Source organism: Ranitomeya imitator, chromosome 4, assembly GCF_032444005.1.
Source record: "Ranitomeya imitator isolate aRanImi1 chromosome 4, aRanImi1.pri, whole genome shotgun sequence".
Lineage (NCBI taxonomy): Eukaryota > Metazoa > Chordata > Amphibia > Anura > Dendrobatidae > Ranitomeya > Ranitomeya imitator.
Window position 1 is genome coordinate 307,721,185 of NC_091285.1, and position 25,710 is coordinate 307,746,894.

Genomic DNA, 25,710 nt, shown 5'->3' on the forward strand with positions numbered 1-25,710 from the left:
TGTCGATAGATATATAGATATGGAGGTTAGATAGATATGCCTGGCTTCAGTACAGTGTGTGGCTCTGATGATTTAAATAAGCTTATTACAGCAGAGAGAGAGAGAACAATCTTCCAGAGCTCTTCAACTCAGAAGAGTCCGGCTGTCCGAGGAGTCCCTGCTCTCCCAGCAGGGTAATTTCAGTGCAGCACTTAGCTCAGCTGATTCAGAATCAAACAAGCTTATTACAGGGACCCGAGCTCTCCTTCACCACCCGATACTTGGCATTAATTAATGCTTGATCGAGCACCCCAATGCCAAGCACGCTCTCCCGCCACTATTGGTACAAAGAAAAAGTTGTAGCTTTATTATCAGAGGGTATACCATTCAAATGGAGAAGCACAGAAAAAGAGAAAAACTGTTCCAGAATTAGTAAAACTATGGCAATTAGATGGTACTCGGTTTAAATAAAACAAAAAATCCCATGAAATGTCCTCTTTAGACCATCAATTGTATTTTCACATAACCACCAATTATTCTGAGTTTTCTTAAAATAGTCCTGCAAACAGGTACCGTAATTTACATTTTTTGCTAAATAATTACTGTTTTAATTTTCTTTAAATATTGTTCATGGGTATCTCGTATATAAATATTATAATAAAGAAACCCAATGTCCCAAAGAATAGAAAATATATTTGATTGCTTATTGCATGTACATCTTTTTCCAGGGTTCAATGAATATTGCCTATAGAAATAAAATCTATTCTATTGTTTGTAGAAGGATAATGATTTTAGCTTCTTTCAGCATTGTCTAATGTGTACTGCAGTTGATATTTATGTATTGCTTATTATGTATTTCCTATTTTCTAGTAGTAATCACGCACATAGGCCATTGTTCCTGAGTCCGTATGTAAAGGCATTGCTATAGGAACCTTTCAGAACAGTAACAATTGCTGAGCTGAATGACATTAGGAATGCATGTCGATAAGATGAATGTGATTTACAATACGATGAGCTATTTGTGCTTTTGTTTTGCAATATTGTAAAATAGCTCAGTATTTGTTTCACTCAAAACAGCGTTCCTCAGTAAGAAAAAATAATTAATATTTCATGGAGCTTATAAAAATTGTATTCCATATTGTGTTATTTCTTTTGACTTCATCCTTTTCTGTCTCTGTCTGTATCATCTTTTTAGATTTCCTTCTTTCTTGTTTGTATTAGACTGCTGTGCGTCTTTGATTTTGGCCTGTCTCTTCTGTCAGTGCACTGAGTTCATCCTTGGCCCACATCAGGTTTGCTCCTGTCTGCATGAGGCCTGTAACTCCTGCTGTGGCTACTGTTCCAATGTCTGTGTGGGCCTTGAGGAAATTCCCGCTGAGGACCTCAACTTCCACTTTGATTGTGACTTTGCCCTTTTTGATTCTTGCTGTGAGGCAGCGGAGTGCCTGGAGATCTGTTTTGAGTGTTCTGAACTCTGTGAATATAGCTAGCTAAAAGGATGACCAAGGTCAGTTCAGTAAGTGCATTTATTTACTGTTTCACTTACATCAGACTTACATCAATGCTTAACCAATAATTAATACACTAGTATTTTTCTTTACCGTCACCAGAAAAATGCGTTGCCCAAGCTAACGTTGAATATACAAGCTTTTCATAACTTAGTGTGTGAAAAGTCTGCTGTAACAAGAAACATGTTCATATATCTGGGCACAACTGACCATATCGTATTGGAAGACCCAGCAAGTTATCAGTTTTGTATCAAATGAGTGCTGTCGTTATTTACTTGTGACATACAATATCTAAATCAACACTGATCCACATGATGTTCAGTCTTTGCTATTCACTTATTTAAAATGATTTTTTTTACATATATTTAATTGGACAAATAGATTTGTTAGCATTGGGTTGGAAATGTGTGCTGATCTTTGTGGTGTTTTTTTTTTTTTTTTTATAAAAAAGCATCAGTTTTTGGTACCAGTTCTCTAATTCTCAGTAATGGTAAATCAACTGTCTTATATAATATCTTGCAGATTTGATGGGTTCTGGTCACTCAATAATAATAAACAGTCATCTTCACTTTATTAAAAAATCTTGTATTCTGTGCCAGAATTTTTTATTTCACCAGTATTCTTTAGTCTGATTGTTGTGGGGTATCTTCTGTTTCTTATATTAGTATTTAGTAATTGTGGTTGTTCTAAGGTCAGATAGACACTGATGTTACTTTTTAGTTGGGACAGGGAGTATTATCCTGAATTATTTTGCTACATGAGCCAAGCTTTTGCCTTATGTGCTTTTACTATGTTGATCAGTACTCACTGTGACTTGCTTCTTTTTTATCAGCATTAGCATTGATATTGATATTTTCAATTTGTTAAATTGCTTTGATTAGCTAAAAGGCACAGAAAGAAGCATGTTTTAAAATCGATTTGTTTTATCTATCTGCTGTCTTCCTTGTAATGAGAATTTTTTTCTTACATAGTACAGCTGGTTTCCATGGATCTTGGCATATAGCGTCTGGCCAAGTGTGTGAAGTAGTTACATTTTAGGGGAGGAGTTGACTATTCACATACCAGTCATCTTCTTTAGACCATTGATTTCTACACATCAGTTAGCGGCTCATTCCCTACCCTCAACCCCTTCTAATTCCAGACTATGCTTCTCTTTTCAGTTCTGTGGAATAACAAGCCAGTGCTAGGTACAGTCAGGGGTGACACTATCATGGGGCAAGTTGAACCCTTTGCTTCAGGCGGCAGTCATCACTGAAAGACAGGGGGCGACAGAGCGGCGGTCACTACACCTGGTGTCAACTCTTCATAATCCCTGACATTTGCTGAGTGTCACTAATGCGGTGTGCGCACCCCTGCTCACAACCTAACCGTTAGGTTAGTCACAACCCACGGTGTGCAATATCATCCGTACATCCCTTCACCCACAGAGCAGCACACCACATATTGGCTGCTCTGTGCAAACAGGACCTGTGATGAGGTCACAGGAGGGGAGGAGTCGGGTCGCATGATCGGGACCTCCATGGATTGCAGAACTCTGCTGTGCTGGTTGCCATGGTAAGCTGCCTTATGTCTGGGGTCAGGAGGGGTTTACAGTGTGGATGTAGCAGAGCCATGTGTGTACGAGGTATACGGAGCGGAGCTGAATGTGTACTAGCTGTACAGAGCAGAACCGTGTGTGTATGAGTTGAATGGAGTGGAGCTGAATGTGTATGAGGTATATGGAGCAGAGCTGAGTGTGTATGAGGTGTATGGAGCTGAGCGTGTATGTAGTATGTATGAGGTGTATAGAGCGGAGCCGCGTGTGTATGATGTCTACAGAGCGGAGCTGCATGTGTCCGAGGTATGGAGCGGAGCCGTGTGTATGAGGTGTATGAAGCGGAGCCGTGTGTATTAGGTGTATGGAGCGGAGCCGTGTGTGTATCAGATGTATGGAGCGGAGCCGTGTGTGTATGAGGTGTATGGAGTGGAGCCGTGTGTGTATGAGGTGTATGGAGCGGAACAGTGTGTGCATGAGGTGTATGGAGCGGAGCCGTGTGTGTATGAGGTGTATGGAGCGGAGCTGAATGTGTACGGAGCGGAGCCGTGTGTAGGTGGTGTATGAAGCGGAGCCGTGTGTGTGAGGTGTACAAGGTGTACGGAGCGGAGCTGCATGTGTGTGCGGTGTACAGAGCGGAGCTGCATGTGTACAAGGTGTATGGAGCAGAGCCGGGTGTGTATGAGATGTACGTAGCAAAGCCATGTGTGTGAGGTGTATGGATCGGAGCCGTGTGTGTATGAGGTGTACGGAGCGGAGCCGCGTGTGTATGAGGTGTACGGAGCGGAGCTGCATGTGTATGAGGTGTATGGAGCGGAGCTGCGTGTGTATGTGGTGTGCAGAGCAGAACTGCGTGTGTATGAGGTGTACGGAGCGGAGCTGGGTGTGTATTCGGCTACTTTAACATTAGCGCCGCACAACGGGGGCAGCGGATGCATTTTTCCTGCGCATCCGCTGCCCCATTGTGAGTTGCGGAGAGGTGGGGGCGGAGTTCAGGCCGCGCATGCATGGTCGGAAATGGCAGACACAACGCAGCAAAAAAAGTTACATGTAACGTTTTTTGCTGCCGACGGTCCACCACAACACTGCGCAACTGCCGCACGACGGTTGTGACGTGTGGCAAAGCGTCGCAATGCGGTGCTAATGTTAGTCAATGGAGAAAAAACTCACCCTGCAAGCAATTTTGCAGGATGCATTTTTTTCTCCTAAATGACGCATTGCGACGTGCAGTGCACGACGCAGGTGTGAAAGTAGCCTTCAGTGTACAGAGCGGAGCTTCATGTGTATGAAGTGTACGGAGTGGAGCCAGGTGTGTATGAGGTGTATGGAGCAGAGCCGGGTGTGTGCGAGGTGTATGGAGCGGTGCCGCGTGAGTATAGAGCGGAGCCGTGTGTGCAAGGTGAAAGAAGTGCAGCCGTGTGTGTAGGAGTAACAATGTGTGGCCATTATACAGTATGGAGCATCATGTGGGTCCATTATACAGTATGGAGCATTGTGTGGCTATTATACAGTATGGAGCACTGTGTGGCCATTATACAGTAGGGAGCATCATGTAGGGCTCATTATACTGTATGGAGCAATATATGGGGCATGTTCTGTATGGGGCGCTGTGCGGTGCCCACAATACTGTATGGAGCAATATATGGGGCTCATTATACTGTATGGAGCAATATATGGGGCTCATTATTCTGTATGGAGCACTGTGGTGCCCAGAATACTGTATGGAGGACTATACTGTCTGATTTATGACCTATTGTAGAATGTACAATAGTTATCACTCATGAAATGTATGGGGGGGACTGTATATGAGATGGGAGCCCTATAAGGGGGCTTTACTGTATATGTGTTTGGGGAGGCGCCATTTTGAAGTTCGCCTCAGGCAGCAGTGTGGCTAGGTTCACCCCTGGGTACAGTGAGTGGTGATATTGGGTGTCTGGTTCAAGTGCACTGATTTCTCTACACTGCGTGCAGAAGTATTAGACAAGTTGTATTTTAGAGAATTATTTTTAATATTGATCAACAACTATATTCTCAATCAACCCAAAAGACTCAGATAATATTAATATTTTTGGAAGTTGGAGTGTTTTTTTGTTTTTTTAGATTTGGCTATCTTAGGAGGACATCGGTTTGTGCAGGTAACAATTACTGTGCAGAATTATTAGGTAACTTAATAAAAAACAAATATATTCCCATCTCACTTATTTATTTTCACCAGGTAAGCCAATATAACTGCACAAAATTTAGAAATAAACATTTCTGACATGCATAAACAAAATCCCCTAAAATTAGTGACCTATATAGCCACCTTGCTTTATGATGACACTCAACAGCCTACCAACCATAGATTCTGTCTGTTCTTTGATCTGTTTACGATCAACATTGCGTGCAGCAGCCACTACAGCCTCCCAGACACTGTTCTGAGAGGTGTACTGTTTTCCCTCCCTGTAGATCTCACATTTTATGAGGGACCACAGGTTCTCTATGGGGTTCAGATCAGGTGAACAAGGGGACCATGTCATTATTTTTTCTTCTTTGAGACCTCTACTTGCCAGCCACGCTGTGGAGTAGTTGGAGGCATGTGATGGAGTATTGTCCTGCATGAAAATCATGTTTTTCTTGAACGATACCGACTTCTTCTTGTACCACTGCTTGAAGAAGTTGTCTCCCAGAAACTGGCAGTAGGTCTGGGAGTTGAGCTTCACTCCATCCTCAACCCAAAAAGGTCCCACAAGTACATCTTTGATGCCAGCCCATACCAGTACCCCACCTCCACCTTGCTGGGTCTGAGTCGGAGTGGAGCTCTCTGCCCTTTACTGATCCAGCCTCTGGCCCATCAAGAGTCACTCTCATTTCATCAGTGCATAAAACCTTTGAAAAGTCAGTCTTAAGATATTTTTTGGCCCAGTCTTGACATTTTATCTTATGTTTCTTGTTCAAAGGTGGTCGTTTTGCAGCCTTGCTTACCTTGGCCATGTCCCTGAGTATCGCACACCTTGTGCTTTTTGTCACTCTAGTAACATTGCAGCTCTGAAATATGGCAAAACTGGTGGTAAATGGCATCTTGGCAGCTTCACATTTGATTTTCCTCAATTCATGGGCAGTTTTTTGCACCTTTCTTGCCCAACACGCTTCTTGCGACCCTATTGACTATTTGCCATGAAACGCTTGATTGTTCGGTGATCACGCTTCAAATGTTTGGCAATTTCAACACTGCTGCATCCCTCTGCAAGACATCTCACAATTTTGGACTTTTCAGAGGGCGTCAAATCTCTCTTCTGACCCATTTTGCCAAAGGAAAGGAAGTTGCCTAATAATTACGCACACCTTACATAGGGTGATGTCATTAGACAACACCCCTCATTACAGAGATGCACATCACCTGATTTACTTAATTGGTAGTTGGCTCTCAAGCCTGAACAGCTTGGAGTAGGACAACATGTGTAAAAAATATCGTGTGATCAAAATATAACTTGCCTAATAATTCTGCACTCAGTGTATATACAAATATAGTGAGAAATGTAGACTCAGAACAAAGCATTGATTGCTTAGTTTGTTACTGAAGAACTTGTGCTGGGTTTAGACCATTTACCGGGATGGTCTCTACCAGAATACAGCGGGCTGAAGACAAAGAACATGACCAGGCAATTTGTTAAGGAACTAGTTTTTACTAACAACAAAAACTGTGTTACCTCGGAAATGCAAGAAAAAATCATTAACACAGATACACCCAGCCCGGATTAGCTAGGACCCCTGTGCTGCACAATTGATAGGCCCAGTATGTTCTATCTGGTGCACTATAATTTGCGTGACCAGTGATTCTGCCTAATGCGGTAACCAGGTGTTACCCAGAGCAAGGGTGTAATTAGATGAGTGCAATTAGATGATTTCTCAGCAACAAGGCATTTGGTATGAGGCATACGGGTGTGACTTTTTTCAGCCGTCTATAACCTACATGCCTATATTAATAGTTTAGGTAGGTCAGATGAGGTGACAGATTCCTTCTAAATTTCCTTCTTCTTTTCACTTCCCTCCTGTTTTTTTGCTGCCTCTCTTTACTGCTTATCTGTAACAGTCTTCTCCACTATTTTCTTTTTTATCTCCAAACATCATAGTCCTTGAAGTAATGAGGGTAAGTTGCTGTTTCAATAATAGTCAGTTTTCCTGCTCTTGGGCAGAGGTTAGGCTCTGTTCATGCTAGCTTCATAGTTCATCATCTGTTGGCTGTGATTTCACCAACTCCTCTCCAAAAAATTATAAAAAAAAAAAGCATACCGTATATACTCGTGTATAAGCCGAGATTTTCAGCACATTTTTTTTGTCCCAGAAAGTCAGCAGGGGAGGGGAAAGGCGGAGCAGTGGCAGGCACCAGCTGCTGTGACATCATACTCGCCCTCCTTGGTCCGTCGCTGAACGTCCCTGCATCTCCGTTGTCCTGGCGCAGCAGCTCTTCCTGTGTTGAGTGGTCACGTGGTACCACTCATTAAGGTAATGATTATGCATGCATCTTCACTCCCATAGTCGTGGAGCGCATATTCATTGCCTTAATGAGCGGTACCACATGACCGCTTAGCACAGGAGAGCTGCCAGTGCCGTGGCGGGACAACAGAGATGCAGGGATTTGCAGCAACGGACCGAGGAGGGCGAGTATGGGGGAGCCACGCATGCAATGAGGGGACTGGGAGAGCCACGCATATAATGGGTAAGCGAATAAAGATAAGGCGCACAGCTATATAGATATAATATTAACTAGGAGGGTGCAAAAAGCAGTAATAAACAGAACCAGAAAAAATATGTAGAAAAAAGCATCACTGCACCACATGCACACCATCCAAATAATAACAAATATATAGAAAATAATATAGTTTATTAATACATCTAAAACACACCAACAATTAAAACATACTTAAAAAGCACCAAAAACAATACATCACAGGTTGAATAGCCGTATAGAATGAGGTAAGCACCAATACCTAACCTAACTGGCTCATATTATAATATCCCATGTGGCTATAGCAGAATAAGCCAGCCACTAATAGGGATCCAGCAGGGGAAACAAGGGAGAATAAATATATCCCCACAAGTAAATGGCCATAGCCGGATTGGTGACCAAAGTCCTGATTATAAGCAGGACATAAGGTAGAAATAGCCATAAGAACGGCACAAAAAGAGCTCATAACAAGATCCAAATGAGCATACAACCTGGTGTAACCCAATGTCCCACGCGTATCGCCCGGCGAACCGGGCTTCCTCAGGGAATGCTCCCTGAGGAAGCCCGGTTCGCCGGGCGATACGCGTGGGACATTGGGTTACATTTTCTATATATTTGTTATTATTTGGATGGTGTGCATGTGGTGCAGTGATGCTTTTTTCTACATATTTTTTATAATGGGTAAGCCACACATTACGGGGGAGGAAAGGGGACCACGCATATGACGGGGAGGACAGAGAAGCCACGCATATAACGGGGGAGCCACGCTTATGACTGGGAGGAAGGGGGAGCCACGTATGTGATGGGGAAGAAGGGGAGCCACACATACTACGAAGGGACCTGGGTAGCCACGCATACAATGAGGGGACTGGAGGAGCTACACAGAGCAGGACAGGACGGAGGGGAGCCACACAGAGCAGGACATGGATGAGGGGACAATGCATACCCGGATTATATTCGAGTCAATAAGCTTACCCAGTTTTCCGTGGGAAAATTAGGTGCCTCGGCTTATACTCGAGTATATATGGTACTTTTTTTTTGTTATAGAACTGTGTTGCACTAGTCCTATCAAAAATCTGAAATCTAATAGAGATTAACTAATGCAAGTGTGAACAGAGCGTAATTTTTGAGTAAAGATTTACATTCCACTATCTTAGTTTTTATGTGTCATATATTCTCTGTTAATTAACCACCCTTGCAGTACTGATTTTTATGAGCTTTAAGAGTTTCTGATCCAACTTTCCACAATTTTGGCGTTTCTATTTATTGGTTGCAGTAGTAGGATTCATTACAGGCTAAATTTCCACTTGGTGTATTTAGCATGACCCCTTGAAAAGTTCCCTTTGAATGCATGGCCAGATGTATTAAACTGTATTATTTGTTTAAATCCTCCATAAAATAAGAAAAAAATACAAGCATACATGCATTATAATATGTGGTATATTGTGTTTTGTGTACAGTTCTATTCAAGAATGAATTTGGCTGATCCAGACATTTTCTAGCCACATGTGTGATAACAGTAAACCTGTTTTAACTTACTTGACATTGTGGACATGTACAAGTACTTCTAACTAAATTAAAATGTCATAAAAAAGTTACCGTATTTTTCGGACCATCAGACGCACTTTTTTTCCTCCAAATTTGGGAGGAAAGTGTGGGGGTGCGTCTTATGGTCCAAATGTAATGTCGGGAGGGGGCAGCGGCAGAGTGGGATCGCACTCGCAGGAGGCAAGAAAATGTCCCGGCTGCAGTAATCCGACACTGGGGAAACCATGTGGTCCCGATGCTTAAAGTGAAGGAATATTCATTAGCTGCTTCCCCGCCCACCTGTCAGCACTAAGCAGTGGGCGGGGAGTGGCAAATGAATATTCCTTCACTTAAACAGTGGACCCATGTGGTTTCCCCAGCTCCGGATTCCTGCAGCGGCTGGGGAGATTGTGTTTCCGGTGGAGGAGGGGGCAGGAGCAGGGTGTCAGAGGAGAGATCGCCGCTTACCTGACAGCTGAGTGCTCCAGCATAGGACCTGTGAGGTCATGAAGAGGGTGGGCTGGAGCATCACATGACAGCACAGGGCCCTCCCTCTTGATGATGTCATCACGGGTCCTTCAGATACACCAGAATCTGCAAGCTTCCTCTAATGACCTGTGGAGAAGCAAAAAGAGGGAGGGCTCTGTGCAGTCATAGGATGCTCCAGCTCTTCTTTACCTCACCACAGTGTGGCTGGCTGCAGGACCTGCACAGCCTGTACAAGCAAGAATTACGGTAATTAAAAGGTTAGTCATTACAACACATAAAAAAGCTCTTTGCCACTCGTGCAGTGAACTATAACTCCCAGCATCACATAGGATCTGCAGGACATGCTGGAAGTTATAATTCTCTCATGGGATCTTAAAGCAGCATTCCAGTGTTATTTTTCAGTGCTGGAGTGGTGCTTTAAATACAACCCCTGGCAAAAAATTATGGAATCACCGGCCTTGGAGGATGTGCATTCAGTTGTTTAATTTTGTAGAAACAAAGCAGATCACAGACATGGCACAAAAGTAAAGTCATTTCAAATGGCAACTTTCTGGCTTTAAGAAACACTAAAAGAAATCAAGAACAAAAAATGTGGTAGTCAGTAATGGTTACTTTTTTAACCAAGCATAGGGGAAAAATTATGGAATCACCCTGTAAATTTCCATACCCAAAAATAACACCTGCATCAAATTAGATCTGCTTGTTAGTCTGCATCTAAAATGGAGTGATCACACCTTGGAGAGCTGTTGCACCAAGTGGCCTGACATGAATCACGGCACCAACACGAGAGATCAATTGAAATAAAGGAGAGGATTATCAAACTCTTAAGAGGGTAAATCCTCATGCAATGTTGCAAAAGATGTTGGTTGTTCACAGTCAGCTGTGTCTAAAATCTGGACAAAATACAAACAGCATGGGAAGGTTGTTAAAGGCAAACATACTGGTAGACCAAGGAAGACATCAAAGCGTCAAGACTGGAAACTTCAAAGCAATATGTCTCCAAAACAGGAAATGCACAAAAAATAAATGAGGAACAAATAGGTGGAAACTGGAGTCAACGTCTGTGACCGAACTGTAAGAAACCGCCTAAAGGAAATGGGATTTACATACAGAAAAGCTAAACGAAAGCCATCATTAACACCTAAACAGAAAAAAGCAAGGTTACAATGGGCTTAGGAAAAGCAATCTTGGACTGTGGATGACTGGATGAAAGTCATATTCAGTGATGAATCGCGAATCTGCATTGGGCAAGGTGATGATGCGGGAACTTTTGTTTGTTGCCGTTCCAATGAGATTTATAAAGATGACTGCCTGAAGAGAACATGCAAATTTCCACTGTCATTGATGATATGGGACTGCATGTCAGGTAAAGGCACAAGTTTATGTTGATTTTTTGTTTTCTTATCCTATCAATTGAAAGGATGTTTGGGGATGATGAAATCATTTTTCAAGATAATGTATCCTGCCATAGAGCAAAAACTGTGAAGACATTCCTTGAAAAAAGACACATAAGGTCAATGTCATGGCCTGCAAATAGTCCGGATGTCAATCCAATTAAAAATCTTGGGTGGAAGTTGAAGAAAATGGTCCATGACAAGGCTCCAACCTGCAAAGCTGATCTGGCAACAGCAATTGGAGAAAGTTGGAGCCAGATTGATGAAGAGTACCGTTTGACACTCATTAAGTCTATACCTCAGAGACTGCAAGCTGTTATAAAAGCCAGAGATGGTGCAACAAAATACTAGTGATGTTTTGTAGTGTTTTTTGTTTTTGTTTTTCATGATTCCATAATGTTTTCCTCAGAATTGAGTGATTCCATAATTTTTCCCCTATTCTTGGTTAAAAAAAAGTAACCATTACTGACTACCACATGTTTTGTTCTTGATTTCTTTTAATGTTTCTTAAAGCCAGAAAGTTGCCATGTGAAATGACTTTACTTTTGTGCCATGTCTGTGATCTGCTTTGTTTCTACAAAATTAAACAACTGAATGAACATCCTCCAAGGCAGGTGATTCCTTAATTTTTGCCAGCAGTTGTATAAGCCCTGTGCCCCCATTCTTATACTCACCCTTCAGCGTCTTCATATAGTACTTTACAGACACCACACCGGTCCAGCAGCACCATCTTCTACCCGTAGCTTCCAACATAATGACATACTATTATATGTGGTGTTATTATATATAATAGTATGTTATTAAATATTTTAGCACATTTTTTGCTTCATATATTTTTTCCCTATTTTCCACCTCTAAAACCTGGGTGCGTCTTATAGTCCGAAAAATACGGTAATTTCAGTTCTTCAATACAAAAAGTGAATCTCATATATTACCGTATATAAAGTCATTACAGAGTGATCTATTTCAAGTGTTTATTTCTGTTAATGATGATAATTATGGCTTGCACCCCTGCAAAGGCTTCCTAAGCATTTAAAAAGTCCCTTAGTCTGTTTCAGTAGGCTCCACAATCATGAGGAAGACATCTGAATTGACAGATGTCGAGAAGACAGTCATTGACACGCTCCACAAGGAGGGTAAGCCACAAAAGGTCATTGCTAAAGATGCTGGCTGTTCAGAGTGCTGTTTCCAAGCATATTAATGGAAAGTTGAGTTTAAGGAAAAAGTTTAAAAAAAGCTTCTCAAGCAACCAGGATACCGCAGCCTTGAAAGGATTAAGACAAGGCCATTCAAAAATTTGGGGGCGATTCACAAGGAGTGGATTCCTGCTGGAGTCCTTGTTTCAAAAGCCACCACACATAGACGTATCCAGGACATTTTACAATTGTCGCATTCTTTCAGTCAAGCCACTCATGACCAATAGACAATGCCAGAAGCATTTACCTGGGACAAGAGCAAAAGAACTGTACTGTTGCTCAGTGGTCCAATGTGTTGTTTTCAAATAAAAGTAAATTTTGCATTCCATTTGGATCAAGGTCTCAGTCTGGTGGAAGAGTGGAGAGGCACACAATCCAAGCTGCTTGAAGTCTAGTGTGAAGTGTCCACAATCCGTGATGGTTTGGGAGGCCATGTCATCTGCTGGTGTAGGTCCACTGTGTTTTATCAAGACCAAAGTCAGCACAGCAGTCTACCAAGAAATTTTAGAGCACTTCTTGCTTCGCTCTGCCGCAATCTTTTTGGAGATGGAAATCTCATTCTCCAGCTGCACTTGGCACCTGTCCACACTGCCAAAAATACCAATACCAGGTTTAAAAACAACAGTATCACTGTGCTTGATTTGACAGCAAACTCACCTGACTTTAACCCCATAGAGAATCTATGGGGTATTGTCAAAAGGAAGATGAGACACCAGACCCAACAATGGAGACGAGCTGAAGGCTATCAAAGCAACCTGGGCTTCCATAACACCTCAGCAGTGCCACAGGCTGATCGCCTCCATGCCACGCCGCATTGATACAGTAATTGAAGCAAAAGGAGCCCCGACCAAGTATTGAGTGCATTTACTGAACATACATTTCAGTAGGGCAACATTTCGGATTTTAAAATCATTTTTCTGGCTGATGTTATAAATAGTGATGAGCAAATATACTCATTACTTGAGATTTCTCAAGCATGCTCTGGGGTCCTCCAGGTATTTTTTAGTGCTTGGAGTTTGTTTTTCTTGCCGCAGCTGAATGATTTACTCGTATATCTGTTAGCCAGGATAGTAGGTATGGGGGCTGACTGGTTGCTAGGCAACCCCCACATGTACTTATTCTGGCTAACAGATGTAAATCCTTAAGCCGCGGCAAGAAAAACTAAATATCCGAGCACTAAAAAATACTTGGAGGACCCCCGAGCGTGCTCAAGAAATCTCGAGTAAAGCGTATATTCGATCATCACTAGTTAAAAAGTGTTCTAATTTACTAAGATAATGATTTTCGGGTTTTTATTGGCTGTAAGGCTGGGTTCACATTACGTTAGTGGCGTCCGTTAGACGGACTACGTTACACCGCGGCATAAACGCGGTGTAACGTATACGGTTAACACCGCCACTGAGTCCAATATCGGACGCATCGCTAGCGCACGCCCACAATGGGCGTGCACTAGCGATGTGCCGTCATTGAGTGACGGACCCTGAGACGTGGGCTGCAGCATTTCCGGGCTCGTCACTGCTAGCGCAGATAGAGCTAGCAGATGCTCTATCTGCACTAGCGCGATGGCCTAAGCCATAATCATGAACGTTAATAGAAATAAACACTTGAAATAAATCACTCTGTAATGACTATATAATGAGTTTCACTTTTTGTATTGAAGAACTGAAATTTACTTTTTGATGATATTCTAATTTATTGAGAAGCATTTGTATATGTTCTATCAGTGGCAGAAGCAGACACAAGAGGACCTCTGTGCATACACAATAATATGGGCTTTTTGATGTCTAATAGCTCATTACAATGCACAATTCCAATTTCTTTGTAGGTGGAAGTGGGTCCCCTTGTCTCTTAGGACCTGTGTAGCGCAGACATTGAAAGCAATACAATGAAGAATACTATAGTTTATGCCAAGCAAGTCTATCAAGATTCTTGGTTTTCTTAGCTAAAATCCAACTAAATCATAGTCAAAATGCATTGAAATGGGTCCGTTTGAACATACCCTAATAGTTGCAATTATATCTGAAAGTGTTTCATAACAGCAAACTTTTCATATTGTTTTAGCATTTTCTGATCTATGAATGAACTACTTTCCTTCCTCTCTTCTTTCTCTATCCAGCTTTGCTCTGATCATTTTTTACCAATAATTGCAGTATCTGTGGACCTGTCAAGGGCTTGTAAATCGTATACTATGAGTTCCTTGAATGGAGATTGCAGTTAAAAACACCATGGATGAACTGAGTACATGTGACCTAACTGGTGACCAGAACTCCTCAGCTAAGGTTGTACCTACTGGCAAGTGGAAACATTGCACAGATGGAGATACTAAATTTATCCAATAAGTTACCCCAGAAGTAAAAACATAAATATTCTTTGATATGCAATGAGTTTGTCAAGCATGTATACCTGATGTATGATTTTTTTTTTCCCGGGAAAACATTGTGCATGTTCACTCAATAAGAATGTTGTTCTTTGACCATGCAAAATCGACTTCTCGGAAATTGTCTTGTGTTTAGAATTAAAGACCTAAGTAAATGAGTTAGGAATAACCTGTCCTATGCCTAAGGATACATATGTACAGAGAAGGAAACATCTACTGTATGCTTATGTTAGATAGCTCCTCTTTTTAGGTTATTGTCCACTATTGAAAACAGATTTTTGGCATTCTGATCAACCGTATTCACTTGAGCAATCATGAAGAAAGGTTCCATGATTTCCAGTTCTTTCTGCTCCTTGTCAAGCACCAGGTCTGCATCAGCTCTTTTACATATGTTCTAGTAATGACGAATCCATAAGAGTTGTCTTTATATAGAAATCTTTCTGTCATAAAATAGCTTAGTTGCAAATAGACAGCAAAAACAACAATAACTGCATCTTAATTAGCATTCAAATAATATCTTAGAATGGGTGCCTTGACAAATATTTTTTGTCTGAAATTATTCTGAAAGCATCATCAAGATGGTGACCACTATAAGTTAACAAATCTTTATTCCAAAATAAAGGGATTAACCAGATGGTGAGTTTTTTACCTCAGTATTTGTAAGGCCAGGTGCACATGATCACGAAGTGGCAGCGCATTGGACGCAGTGTATGTTTGCTGCTTCCAAAGCGTTGCCCTCTGTTGAACGCAGGTGAATCCCCATGTATTCACTACATTCCATTGATTGTTTCCGCAAGAGAAATTGACATTTATTGGCGGTCTGGAAAGACGCGCCGCATGTCTGTCTCTGCAGGTGATCGCAGACATCTGTGGACAAATAGTGGACATGGGTGTAAAGGGAGCCACTATGCTGGAACATCTGGCCGCTGTGGGTTTGATGCTGCATAAGTACGTAGCATCAAACCTGAAGCAGCTCTGGATCATATGCACATACCCTTAGTCAAAATCAGGAGTGGGCAAAAAAATACAGAAGTGGTGACGTGTTTCTATTTTACTTTTCCTCTGTCTGTCTCACTCCGGGTTTTGGCTTCCAAATGCTGAGGTAAAAAACTCACCAAATACTGAACATGTGCACATGGCCTTTGAGCATGTTAAGAGGAATAAAAGAGATCCCTCATTTTCCTCCGCTGTTTTCGATGCTTACCGGTTACCTTTGCTCTTTACTTGCTAGTCTTGAAACACAGGAAATTGCAGAATAGGCCCGATCTACCAATCGAACTGAGTTGGGTCATAGTATAAGCTTACGCAATAAAAAGTTGTAAGGAAAGCAAATACTTTACATCAAATCTTTTGTCAACTATTGGTTCAAACTTCTCATACAAACATTAGTGATTTTCCTCATAACAAAAAAAGACACAGGACTGGATGTGGCTCATGGACTATAGTTTGCCCAACACTGCACTATACATATATGACTAGATACTGCAATATTATTCTACCAATGTTTTTGCTGGTGTGTTGTGTGTTTTGCTTTGCTGTGCTATACATTTATTAACCAAAGAATGACTAAATTTAATATTAAAACTCTATAAAACAATTTGTAACTAATAAATGTGTGTCTATTAAGAATTTTCCTGACATATTTTTTGTCTATGTTTACATTAACTAATTTTTATCCTTCACATAAATGTATTTTCTAGTTTTTTTGTTTGTTTGTTTTTTTCACTTTTAACTTTGATGCAATAATTTATCCTAATAATTTGTTTTTCTCTTATTTTTTTTTTACATTTGTTCAATGACTTTTCGTCTTCATCTGCCTGGACGACCTACTTCATATGAAGATTGCTGTGTTCACTGTATCTTAGCGTGCTTATTTTGTGAGTTTGTCACTCTCTGCAACATAGTATTAGGAACAGCTTCTTGTGGAATCTGCACTTCTGAAGCCTGTTGTTGCTGTTGTGGAGAAGAAATGGGAGATGACTGCAACTGCCCTTGTGATATGGATTGTGGAATAATGGACGCCTGTTGTGAATCTTCAGATTGCTTGGAAATTTGCATGGAATGCTGTGGAATTTGCTTTCCTTCATGAAGCTATTTATGACTTTGATCTTCAAAAACTGGAGTTTATATTTTAAACTGAAATTGACTTATAGATTTATTGAACTCATCCTTTTTGCACTGCTATTTTTTATTTTATGCATATTACTGGATGTTAAATTTGGAAAACTATAAACAGGTGAGAAAGTATTATTATGCTGCCATGTCAGTTAGAGGTATTCCAGTCACAGCAAGTATTCATCTGATTATGCTATCGCTTGCGGATTGTGGATGTCCAAGTAAGGCCATGTACCCATGTACCAAAAATGCTGCATTTTTTTCTGCTGCGTTTTTTTTGTTCCGAAAATCTGTGTTTAACTGTACATGTAAACTGGATTCAATTTAATGAAAACCCATGCCTTCTGTACTTCTAAAAACACCGTAGAGCTATGCAATTTTGGTGCATTTTAACCCTATGGGGCACCTGAAAAAAAATGCATGTAAAAAAGGAATACGGCTGTGTTTTTAGGTGCAGAATCAAAGTTTTTGTACTAAAAATGCATTAAAATGCTGCTTCAAATCTGCACATGAAACTTCACAAAGGGGAAAATGCAGCAGAAACACAGTAATCATAGAAAATTGTTTCTGTATATTATGGTACCGACACATGCAGAAGAAAAGCTTAAGTGTCCATTTTTCAAGTAAATGCCAGTTTCTACACACACGGTTGCAGCACAAAATATTGAAAGGAATCACACTTCATTTATTTACTGCTTGTCGGCGGTCGTGAGAATTGGACCTCGTTCTATCAGTTTGGTAACATCAGTAGCTTAAGGCCCCTTCACACTTAGCGACGCTGCAGCGATACCGACAACGATCCGGATCGCTGCAGCGTCGCTGTTTGGTCGCTGGAAAGCTGTCACACAGACCGCTCTCCAGCGACCAACGATGCCGGTAACCAGGGTAAACATCGGGTAACTAAGCGCAGGGCCGCGCTTAGTAACCCGATGTTTACCCTGGTTACCATGCTAAAAGTAAAAAAAAACAAACACTAGATACTTACCTACCGCTGTCTGTCCTCCAGCGCTGCGCTCTGCTTCTCTGCTCTCCTCCTGTACTGGCTGTGAGCCGGAAAGCAGAGCGGTGACGTCACCGCTCTGCTTTCCGGCTCACAGCCAGTACAGGAGGAGAGCAGAGCACAGCGCTGGAGGACAGACGGCTGTAGGTAAGTATGTAGTGTTTTTTTTTTTTTTTTTTACTTTTAGGATGGTAACCAGGGTAAACATCGGGTTACTAAGCGCGGCCCTGCGCTTAGTTACCCGATGTTTACCCTGGTTACCAGTGAAGACATCGCTGGATTGGTGTCACACACGCCGATCCAGCGATGTCAGCAGGAGTCCAGCGACGAAATAAAGTTCTGGACTTTATTCAGCGACCAACGATCTCCCAGCAGGGGCCTGATCGTTGGTCGCTGTCACACATAACGATTTCATTAACGATATCGTTGCTACGTCACAAATAGCAACGATATCGTTAACAATATCGTTATGTGTGAAGGTACCTTTATAGGTGAGGTTGATTTAAGGATTAATAAACAAAGACAATGTTGTGCGTTTTGATTACCAATCCAATGTGATATTCTAGCAATATATTATTTGTTGAACTAGCAAACGATTATTGGTCTAGTCCCAGATAAGTGTTACAAAATTTTAGTTTTAGTTTTTAGATAAACCTCAAAACTGAACCTTGACTTTTAATGCAACTTTAGGCTACGTATAAGCAGTGTGCACTAATCTGCCCAGTTCCTTTTTTAGGTCCTAGGTTTGATGTCAATTGTCGCTGGTCTGAGAAGCTAATAGTATTGAGAAAGTGAGAATGTGGCTACATCAGTGGCGAAATAGAATTTAGTAATAAGAAATATAAGCATAAATAAAGATTTCTGTATTTCCCTACGACGTATATCCTTTTTAATTAGGAAAACATTTAGTGATAACATTAAACATTTAGTTGCAATTACTTAAATTGGTTGACCAGGCGCAGGACAAAAGTCTGCAGTCACTCTATGCCAAATCATAACAGTGTGCAGTGCAGTTTGTATAATTTGCGGGCAGAGGCCAACTAGACTATGCCAACTTTTCGCAATTCTTTTTTATTAGGCCCTCTTTACACTGTCTGTATAATACCGGTACTGGAAAAACTGTCATTAATGTTTTGGATCAGTGTACCATCTGTGTGTCATCGGTGTGCCATTCATGTAAAATCTGTTTTTTTTTTCTCCATATGGCTTAAGAATCCATTACAAAGCGTCTACTGTACTCGGACCTATAAACTTGTAATGGCCCTTATCTGTGCGGCCGAGAAAAAAAAAAAGGACATGTCTCTGTGGTTTACACGGAAAATATGGACATGTAAAGATCACCATGGATTTTAAGAACTACGTTTTAGATATGTGTCTCTGGTACGGGTGAAAACGGATGCCACACCTACAATAAACATGTACATGTGAAGAGGTCCTTAAGAGAAGCCAAACATGTCTAGTCTGCAAATGACTGTGCAAAATTACAAATGCAAATTAATATATACAGTCAAATAACCACACGCACACACCATGAATACCATAAAATGGTCTCAAAGTGCATGCTGTTGCGATTTCTCAGTCTGCAGTCAGAGTTGCCGCAAACATTTGTCATAAGCCTGTTCAACCCCTTTAAATGGAGTCTGTCAGCAGATTTAATCCTGCCAGACAGGAGGAGGTGTAGAGTTGTTTAAACTTCTTCTTCTGTACTGTTTAGTAGGGTTCTCCCAGAATGATATAAAATGATGTGCCTGATATAATTCAAACTGCAGCCCATTCAATCGTGTGTCGTTATGGGCTGCAGACTGAAGACTTACAGCTGCCAAGAACGACGTGTCAACCAACGAGCTGTATCACACACACCTCAGTCTGCAGCGAGGAGCACGAATGTCATATGTGAAGTTATCTTCAGCTTCATCCTCTGTTTTCCAGTTGGGCGCAGTCAGTCTCCATGCACTGCTATAAAGCAATGAGATTGATGGAGGAGTAAAAAGATGAAGCTGTAGATCTTGTTGAGCACAATGTGGATAAAAACATATTTCTTCACATGTCACAGCTGTGCTAAGCTGTGTGTGATACAGCTCTTGTCCTTTGAGAGACACATCTCGGGAGCTTTAGGTCTTCCATGTATAGGACAGGTTGCAATTAGAATTATAGCAGGGATTCCATTTTATCTGGTTCTTGGAGAATCAGCATGAATGAGTAATTTTATTTTGGTGTATGGTATTCTCGCAAGTACATACTGTGTGTTTCTAAACACTGAAATACTCTCTACTCTTTTATAGAATACATAGCCTAGGGAGAAAGAATAGGGTTTTATCTACATAAACACCAAAACAGTGTGTCAGATTGTGCTAACCTGATGCAGGTATTTTTAGCGCTTGTAGGTTGTATTTATCCGCTGCTGCAGATCCACTGGTCACATCTTGACCATCAGATATCCAAATCAAAGGGAGACCACATATGGTCTCTCTTCCCGAAGAAGTACCTGTAACTTTGAAACGCGTAGAATAAAAACCCCAATTAATTTATTAAACTATCTCAGACTGACATCTCTCAATGATTCAGCAGCACGGATGATCTCCACAAAATTCTAGATACTCTTTTATAAGCAGTCCATAACTCCTCCCGTTCATTCTTGAGTAACAGCTAAATTGGGATCCGGGATTAACCATACAGTCCTCATTCAAGAGCAAAGGGGAGGAGTCGTTAGAGCTTTTTGTAGACTGCGTCTTAAAGGATGGCTCTGAATGCAAGTATGGGAGCATCACAGACCAGAATAAGGCTACGTTCACATTTGCGTTGCGTCGGGCACAGGTTCGGCGACGCATAGCGACGCATGCGTCATGCACCCCTATATTTAACATGGGGGTGCATGGACACGCGTTGTCTTGCGTTTTGTGACGCATGCGTCATTTTTGGTGCAATCGTCGGCGCAGAGGACGCAGCAAGTTGCATTTTTTTTGCATCCAAAATCAAGCCAAAAATGGACGCATGCGTCACAAAACAATGCGTTTTTGCGTGCGTTTCACATCCGCCGTGCGTTGCGGCGGCGACGCTGTGTCCAAAGACGCGAATGTGAACGTAGCCTAAGTCTACACTTTCTCATCATGTTGCAGCAAAAAATCCTACTTAAAAATAACTTTAAATATCTCTCCATGTTTGTCTCACACTTTGGGCAGTTTTGAATCCCAACATGCTGACAGACCGATTAAATAATGGCAAGCCCCCTATAAATCAAACTATATCACAACATATAGGTGTTATTGATGCAGCCATTCATGGTGTGATCATGCACTGCAGTTTGCAGTCAATTTGAAAAATCTTGAATTTAAAAAAAAAAAAAGAGAAACCTAAAATCAAGCATTGTTTTAGCCCTGGTAAGATCACGTAAACCATGCTTTTATAAATCCCTAAAAATTCAGAGACCACACAAACCAAAGCCAAACACAGTGCAATGGGACTATTTAATTCATCATAATGAATGACTCCGTCAGGTGCACAGTCTGAATAGAATTTTGGGGGTATTTATAATACAGTGGTTCTTGAATTTGAACACTTCAGAATTTTCCATATTTTTTCATCAATTTGACCAAAAATGTCATCAGATTTTCACACAAGTCCTAAAAGTAGATAGAGAACCAAATCAATCAAATAAATAAAAAATATTAGACTTAGTAAATGAGAAACATTATTCAATATCACAAGTCTGTAAGTGGCAAAAGTATGTGAATCTTTGCTTTCAGTATCTGATGTTAACCTCCTCCCCCACCCCCTATTATGTTACAATAACTGCATCTAAACATCTTTGCCCATTCCTTTTTACAAAACAGCTATAACTCTTACGATCGTGGATCAATAACATTAGGTAATGAGAGAGGACTTTAGTGACTTAGAGGTAAACTTGGGATCCTTTGTGATTTTGTGGACTATCCTACACCTTGCCTTTGGAGTGATCTTTCTTGTGAAGCACTCGTTTGGATGGTAAAAATTTTTGTAATTTCCCCCTTTCATACATAATGTCTGACTGTGGATTGGTTGAGTCCAAGCTCTTCGGATACTGTTTTTTGTAACCTTTTTCTAGGCTGATGAGCATCAACAACTTGGATGTTCCTTAGAAATCTTTGTTCATGCAATTATGCATGCCACAAGAATGTGAAGATCAGACTTTGATAGGTCTCCACTAAAAAATAGGTCATCCACTCTCCCCTAATTGTCAACTTTGAAAATCACAAAACTCTAATTTTACCTTCAAATTCTCTACTAATCTTAAAAGATCATAGTCTTTGCTGCTCAGTCATTTAATATCATATCATTTTCCTTATTTAAAGTGTCTAATATTTTTTGATTTATGAGTTCTCTTTGTTTGTTTTTAGGACATGTTTGAAAACTTGATGTGGTTTTAGGTCAAATTTATGAAGAAATAGTGTTACTGGGAAGTTTGTAAACCCTTCAGCATTTTCTATATCTAATTGTTTTCTGAAATTTATTGTTACATTCATTTATTTGTATTCTTATCTTGGATGCAGTTCTCAAATGACAATTTCGTATGTTGTAAGATCATGTAGTATGCTGTAAGATCATATCAACAATGTTTGGGGTTTGAGAAGGGCAATGATTTCACAAGATATTTCCCCAGTAAAGCTGTTCATGGAGGTTTTGGACATCTGAAAAGTCTTATTTAGACTACTTTCTACTAGCTATTGCGGTGTTTTTGCATCACTAACAAACATGACAAATCCCGTCCTATGGCTGATTACAGCTGGCCTGCTATCTTCGATTTTTGGGTGCCATAATTGAAAAGTTGTTTTTGTTGCCAAACACATCTGCATCCCATCAACAGAGCCAGCAGCAGAAATTGACAATATGTTGCATTAATGTAAGTATGTCATTCAAAATTAACAGCCTTCATTTTTCAACCATAAATAATGTTTTTCAGAAAATGTGTGTTTGATTTTACTTATGAATGGGAAGCTTAATTCTCCTTAACCTGTCATTAATTGAGTTCTAGTATTGATAATATAAACACTCAGAATAACTGTAATATATATATATTTTTAAAGGGAACCTGTCACCCCCAAAATCGATGATGAGGTAAGCTCACCATCATCAGGGGCTTATCTACAGCATTCTGGAATGCTGTAGATAAGCCCCCGATGTTACCTAAAAGAGGAGAAAATGAGGTTAGATTATACTCACCCAGGGGCGGTCCCGCTGCGGTTCGGTCAAATGGGCGTCTCGGGTCCGCCCCGGCGCCTATCTTCATTCCATGATGTCCTCTTCTGGTCTTCACGCCGCGGCTCCGGCGCAGGCGTACTTTGTCTGCCCTGTTGAGGCAGAGCAAAGTACTGCAGTGCGCAGGCGCCAGGAAAGGTCAGAGAGGCCCAGCGCCTGCGCACTGCAGTACTTTGCTCTGCCCTCAACAGGGCAGACAAAGTACGCCTGCACCGGAGCTGCGGCGAGAAGACAAGAAGAGGACGTCATGGAATGAAGATAGGAGGCGCTGTACCGGACCTGAGACGCCCACCGGATTTGGACCTCCCCTGGGTGAGTATAATCTAACGTCTTTTTCTCCTCTTTCAGGTAACATCGGCGGCTTATCTACAGCATTACAGAATGCTGTAGATAAGCCCCTGATGACGGTGAGCTTACCTCATCATCGATTTTGGGGGTGACAAGTTCCTTTTAATTCCTTATTCAAAAGTTTGCAATAGCTACAGCCCAGCCACTGGAAAACTTTAGAGACTGTGTCTGCACAGAATGAACAAACTAACTACAGGCACTCAATGCGTCATTGCAGGGCCATCATTTATAAACACCTTCCCACCTACTTGTTTTCCCTCAATCGCCACCCTCTCCCTCTTCCTTGATTGACAGCTCTGGCTTCATGGAACCAGAGAATGGTGGAGATATAAGGAAAGTTTGCAGATACAGCTCATCCAACCCATTATATATATATATATATATATATATATATATATATATATACTAAATGGTGGCCCGATTCGAACGTAGCATAATGTAGTTTATTTATGAAGATTTTAGAGTAATACAATGAATACACAGAATTAGGCTGTCTGGGCGCGACCAATTAGCGAAGCGTGGTTCAAATCCCGCGCCAATTCGCGGCCGGAGTGTGCCTATCGCTGATTGTTTGCGGCCGGCCACATAGTATATAGCACAGCCACGTAGTATATATCAGCCCACACAGTATATAACAGCCCACATAGTGTATAACACAACCCACGTAGTATATTGCACAGCTACGTAGTATATTCTACAGCCCACGTAGTATATAGCACAGCCACGTAGTATATAGCACAGCCCGCGCAGTATTATTCCACAGCCACATAGTATATTACGCAGCCCACGTAGTATATAGCGCAGCAACGTAGTATATAACACAGCCCACATAGTCCCACGTAGTATATAGCACAGCCACGTATTATATTGCATGGCCGACGCAGTATATAACACAGCCCACGCAGTATATTACAGCCACGTAATATATTACACAGCCCAGCGACGTATATAACAGCCCACACAGCCAAATAATTGCACAACCACGTAGTATATAGCACAGCCACGTAGTATATAGCACAGCCGATGCAGTATATATCACAGCCCACGCAGTATATAGCACAGCCCATATAGTATATTGCACAGCCATAGTATATTGCACAGCCGATGTTTTATATAGCACAGCCCACGCAGTATATAACACTGTCCACGTAGTATATAACAGCCCACACAGTATATAGCAATATGGGCACCATATCCCTGTTAAAAAAAAGAATTAAAATAAAAAATAGTTATATACTTACCTTCCGGCGGCCCCTGGATCCAGCCCAGGCCTTTTCCGCTCCTCGCGCCGCTCCAGTCCCAATTGGCAATAAAACGTGATGATGTAGCGGTCTCGTGAGACCACTATGTCATCTCCGGTCATTGCCGCAATGCATTCTGTGGACCGGAGCAGCGCACGAGGAGCAGGAAAGGCCTGGGCTGGATCCGGGGGCCGTCGGAGGGTGAGTATATGATTTTTTTTTTTTTTAATATTTTTAACATATGTTTTTACAATTGATGCTGCATAGGCAGCATCAATAGTAAAATGTTGGTCACACAGAGGGTTAATAGCAGCGTTAACGGACTGCCTTACACCGCGTTATGCCGCGGTGTAAGGCAGTCCTTTTAACGCTATGTGCGCGCTGACTGGGGGGGGAGTATGGAGGGGGCACTGACTGCAGGGGAGTAGAGAGGTGCCAATTCACAGACGGACTGTGCCCGTCGATTGATCAGCGGATTTCCGTGACAGACAGATGGAAGTGGACCTTAGACGATTATATAGATAGATAGATTTTATTGTTCAATCTGGTTCCTGAGAAATCCACTCTACACTTGAGTCAACCAAACTTTGAAAAGCAAATTTGCTGGATTGAAAACAGGAAGTCTCTTGTCCCTGCATTTATCATGCTCCTCTTCAACTTCTGACTCAGCTACTCTGCTCCTTCCCCCCTGCCATAGACTTTTGCAGTGACTCATGAACTGTACACAAAAAAAATGGACCGGTTTCTACATAGAGCTTAAAGGTATTCAGCTAGTCTGTTTTTAAACCTGTGATGTCATAAACCTAAAGGAAAACAGAAGAATTAAAGGAAAACAGAACTAAGTGGGTAGAAAGGCTAAATAAGCAATTGTAAGTACACACTGCTATATAATATGTTTCCAATATATTGAGAGAATAAAATTTTTGATGGGAGTGCTTCTTTAAATATTTGGCCATCCGATGATACATTGAGCGCCTGTACTTGATTTTAAGTCATTCTGGGCTTACAGACTCTCTTTAAGTGTTGTGAGCTCCATGTAGGAAGGGGGACTGTTTAACTGAG

General features: G+C 41.4%; 1 protein-coding gene across 4 annotated transcripts in view; it reads left to right on the forward strand.

Moving 5' to 3' along the window:
- The window catches only part of MDFIC (MyoD family inhibitor domain containing), a 198,338-nt gene extending 180,698 nt beyond the window's left edge, over window positions 1–17,640 (forward strand). For 3 of the 4 annotated variants that reach the window (XM_069764833.1, XM_069764832.1, XM_069764834.1), the window contains exon 5: window positions 16,554–17,640. In XM_069764833.1, coding sequence (XP_069620934.1) covers window positions 16,554–16,801 — 248 coding nt within the window. In that variant the 3' untranslated portion in view covers window positions 16,802–17,640. Of the gene's footprint in view, window positions 1–1,200; window positions 1,470–16,553 lie in introns of those variants that run through there. The other variant, XM_069764835.1, reaches the window with a different exon arrangement.
- Window positions 17,641–25,710: the final 8,070 nt, after the last annotated feature.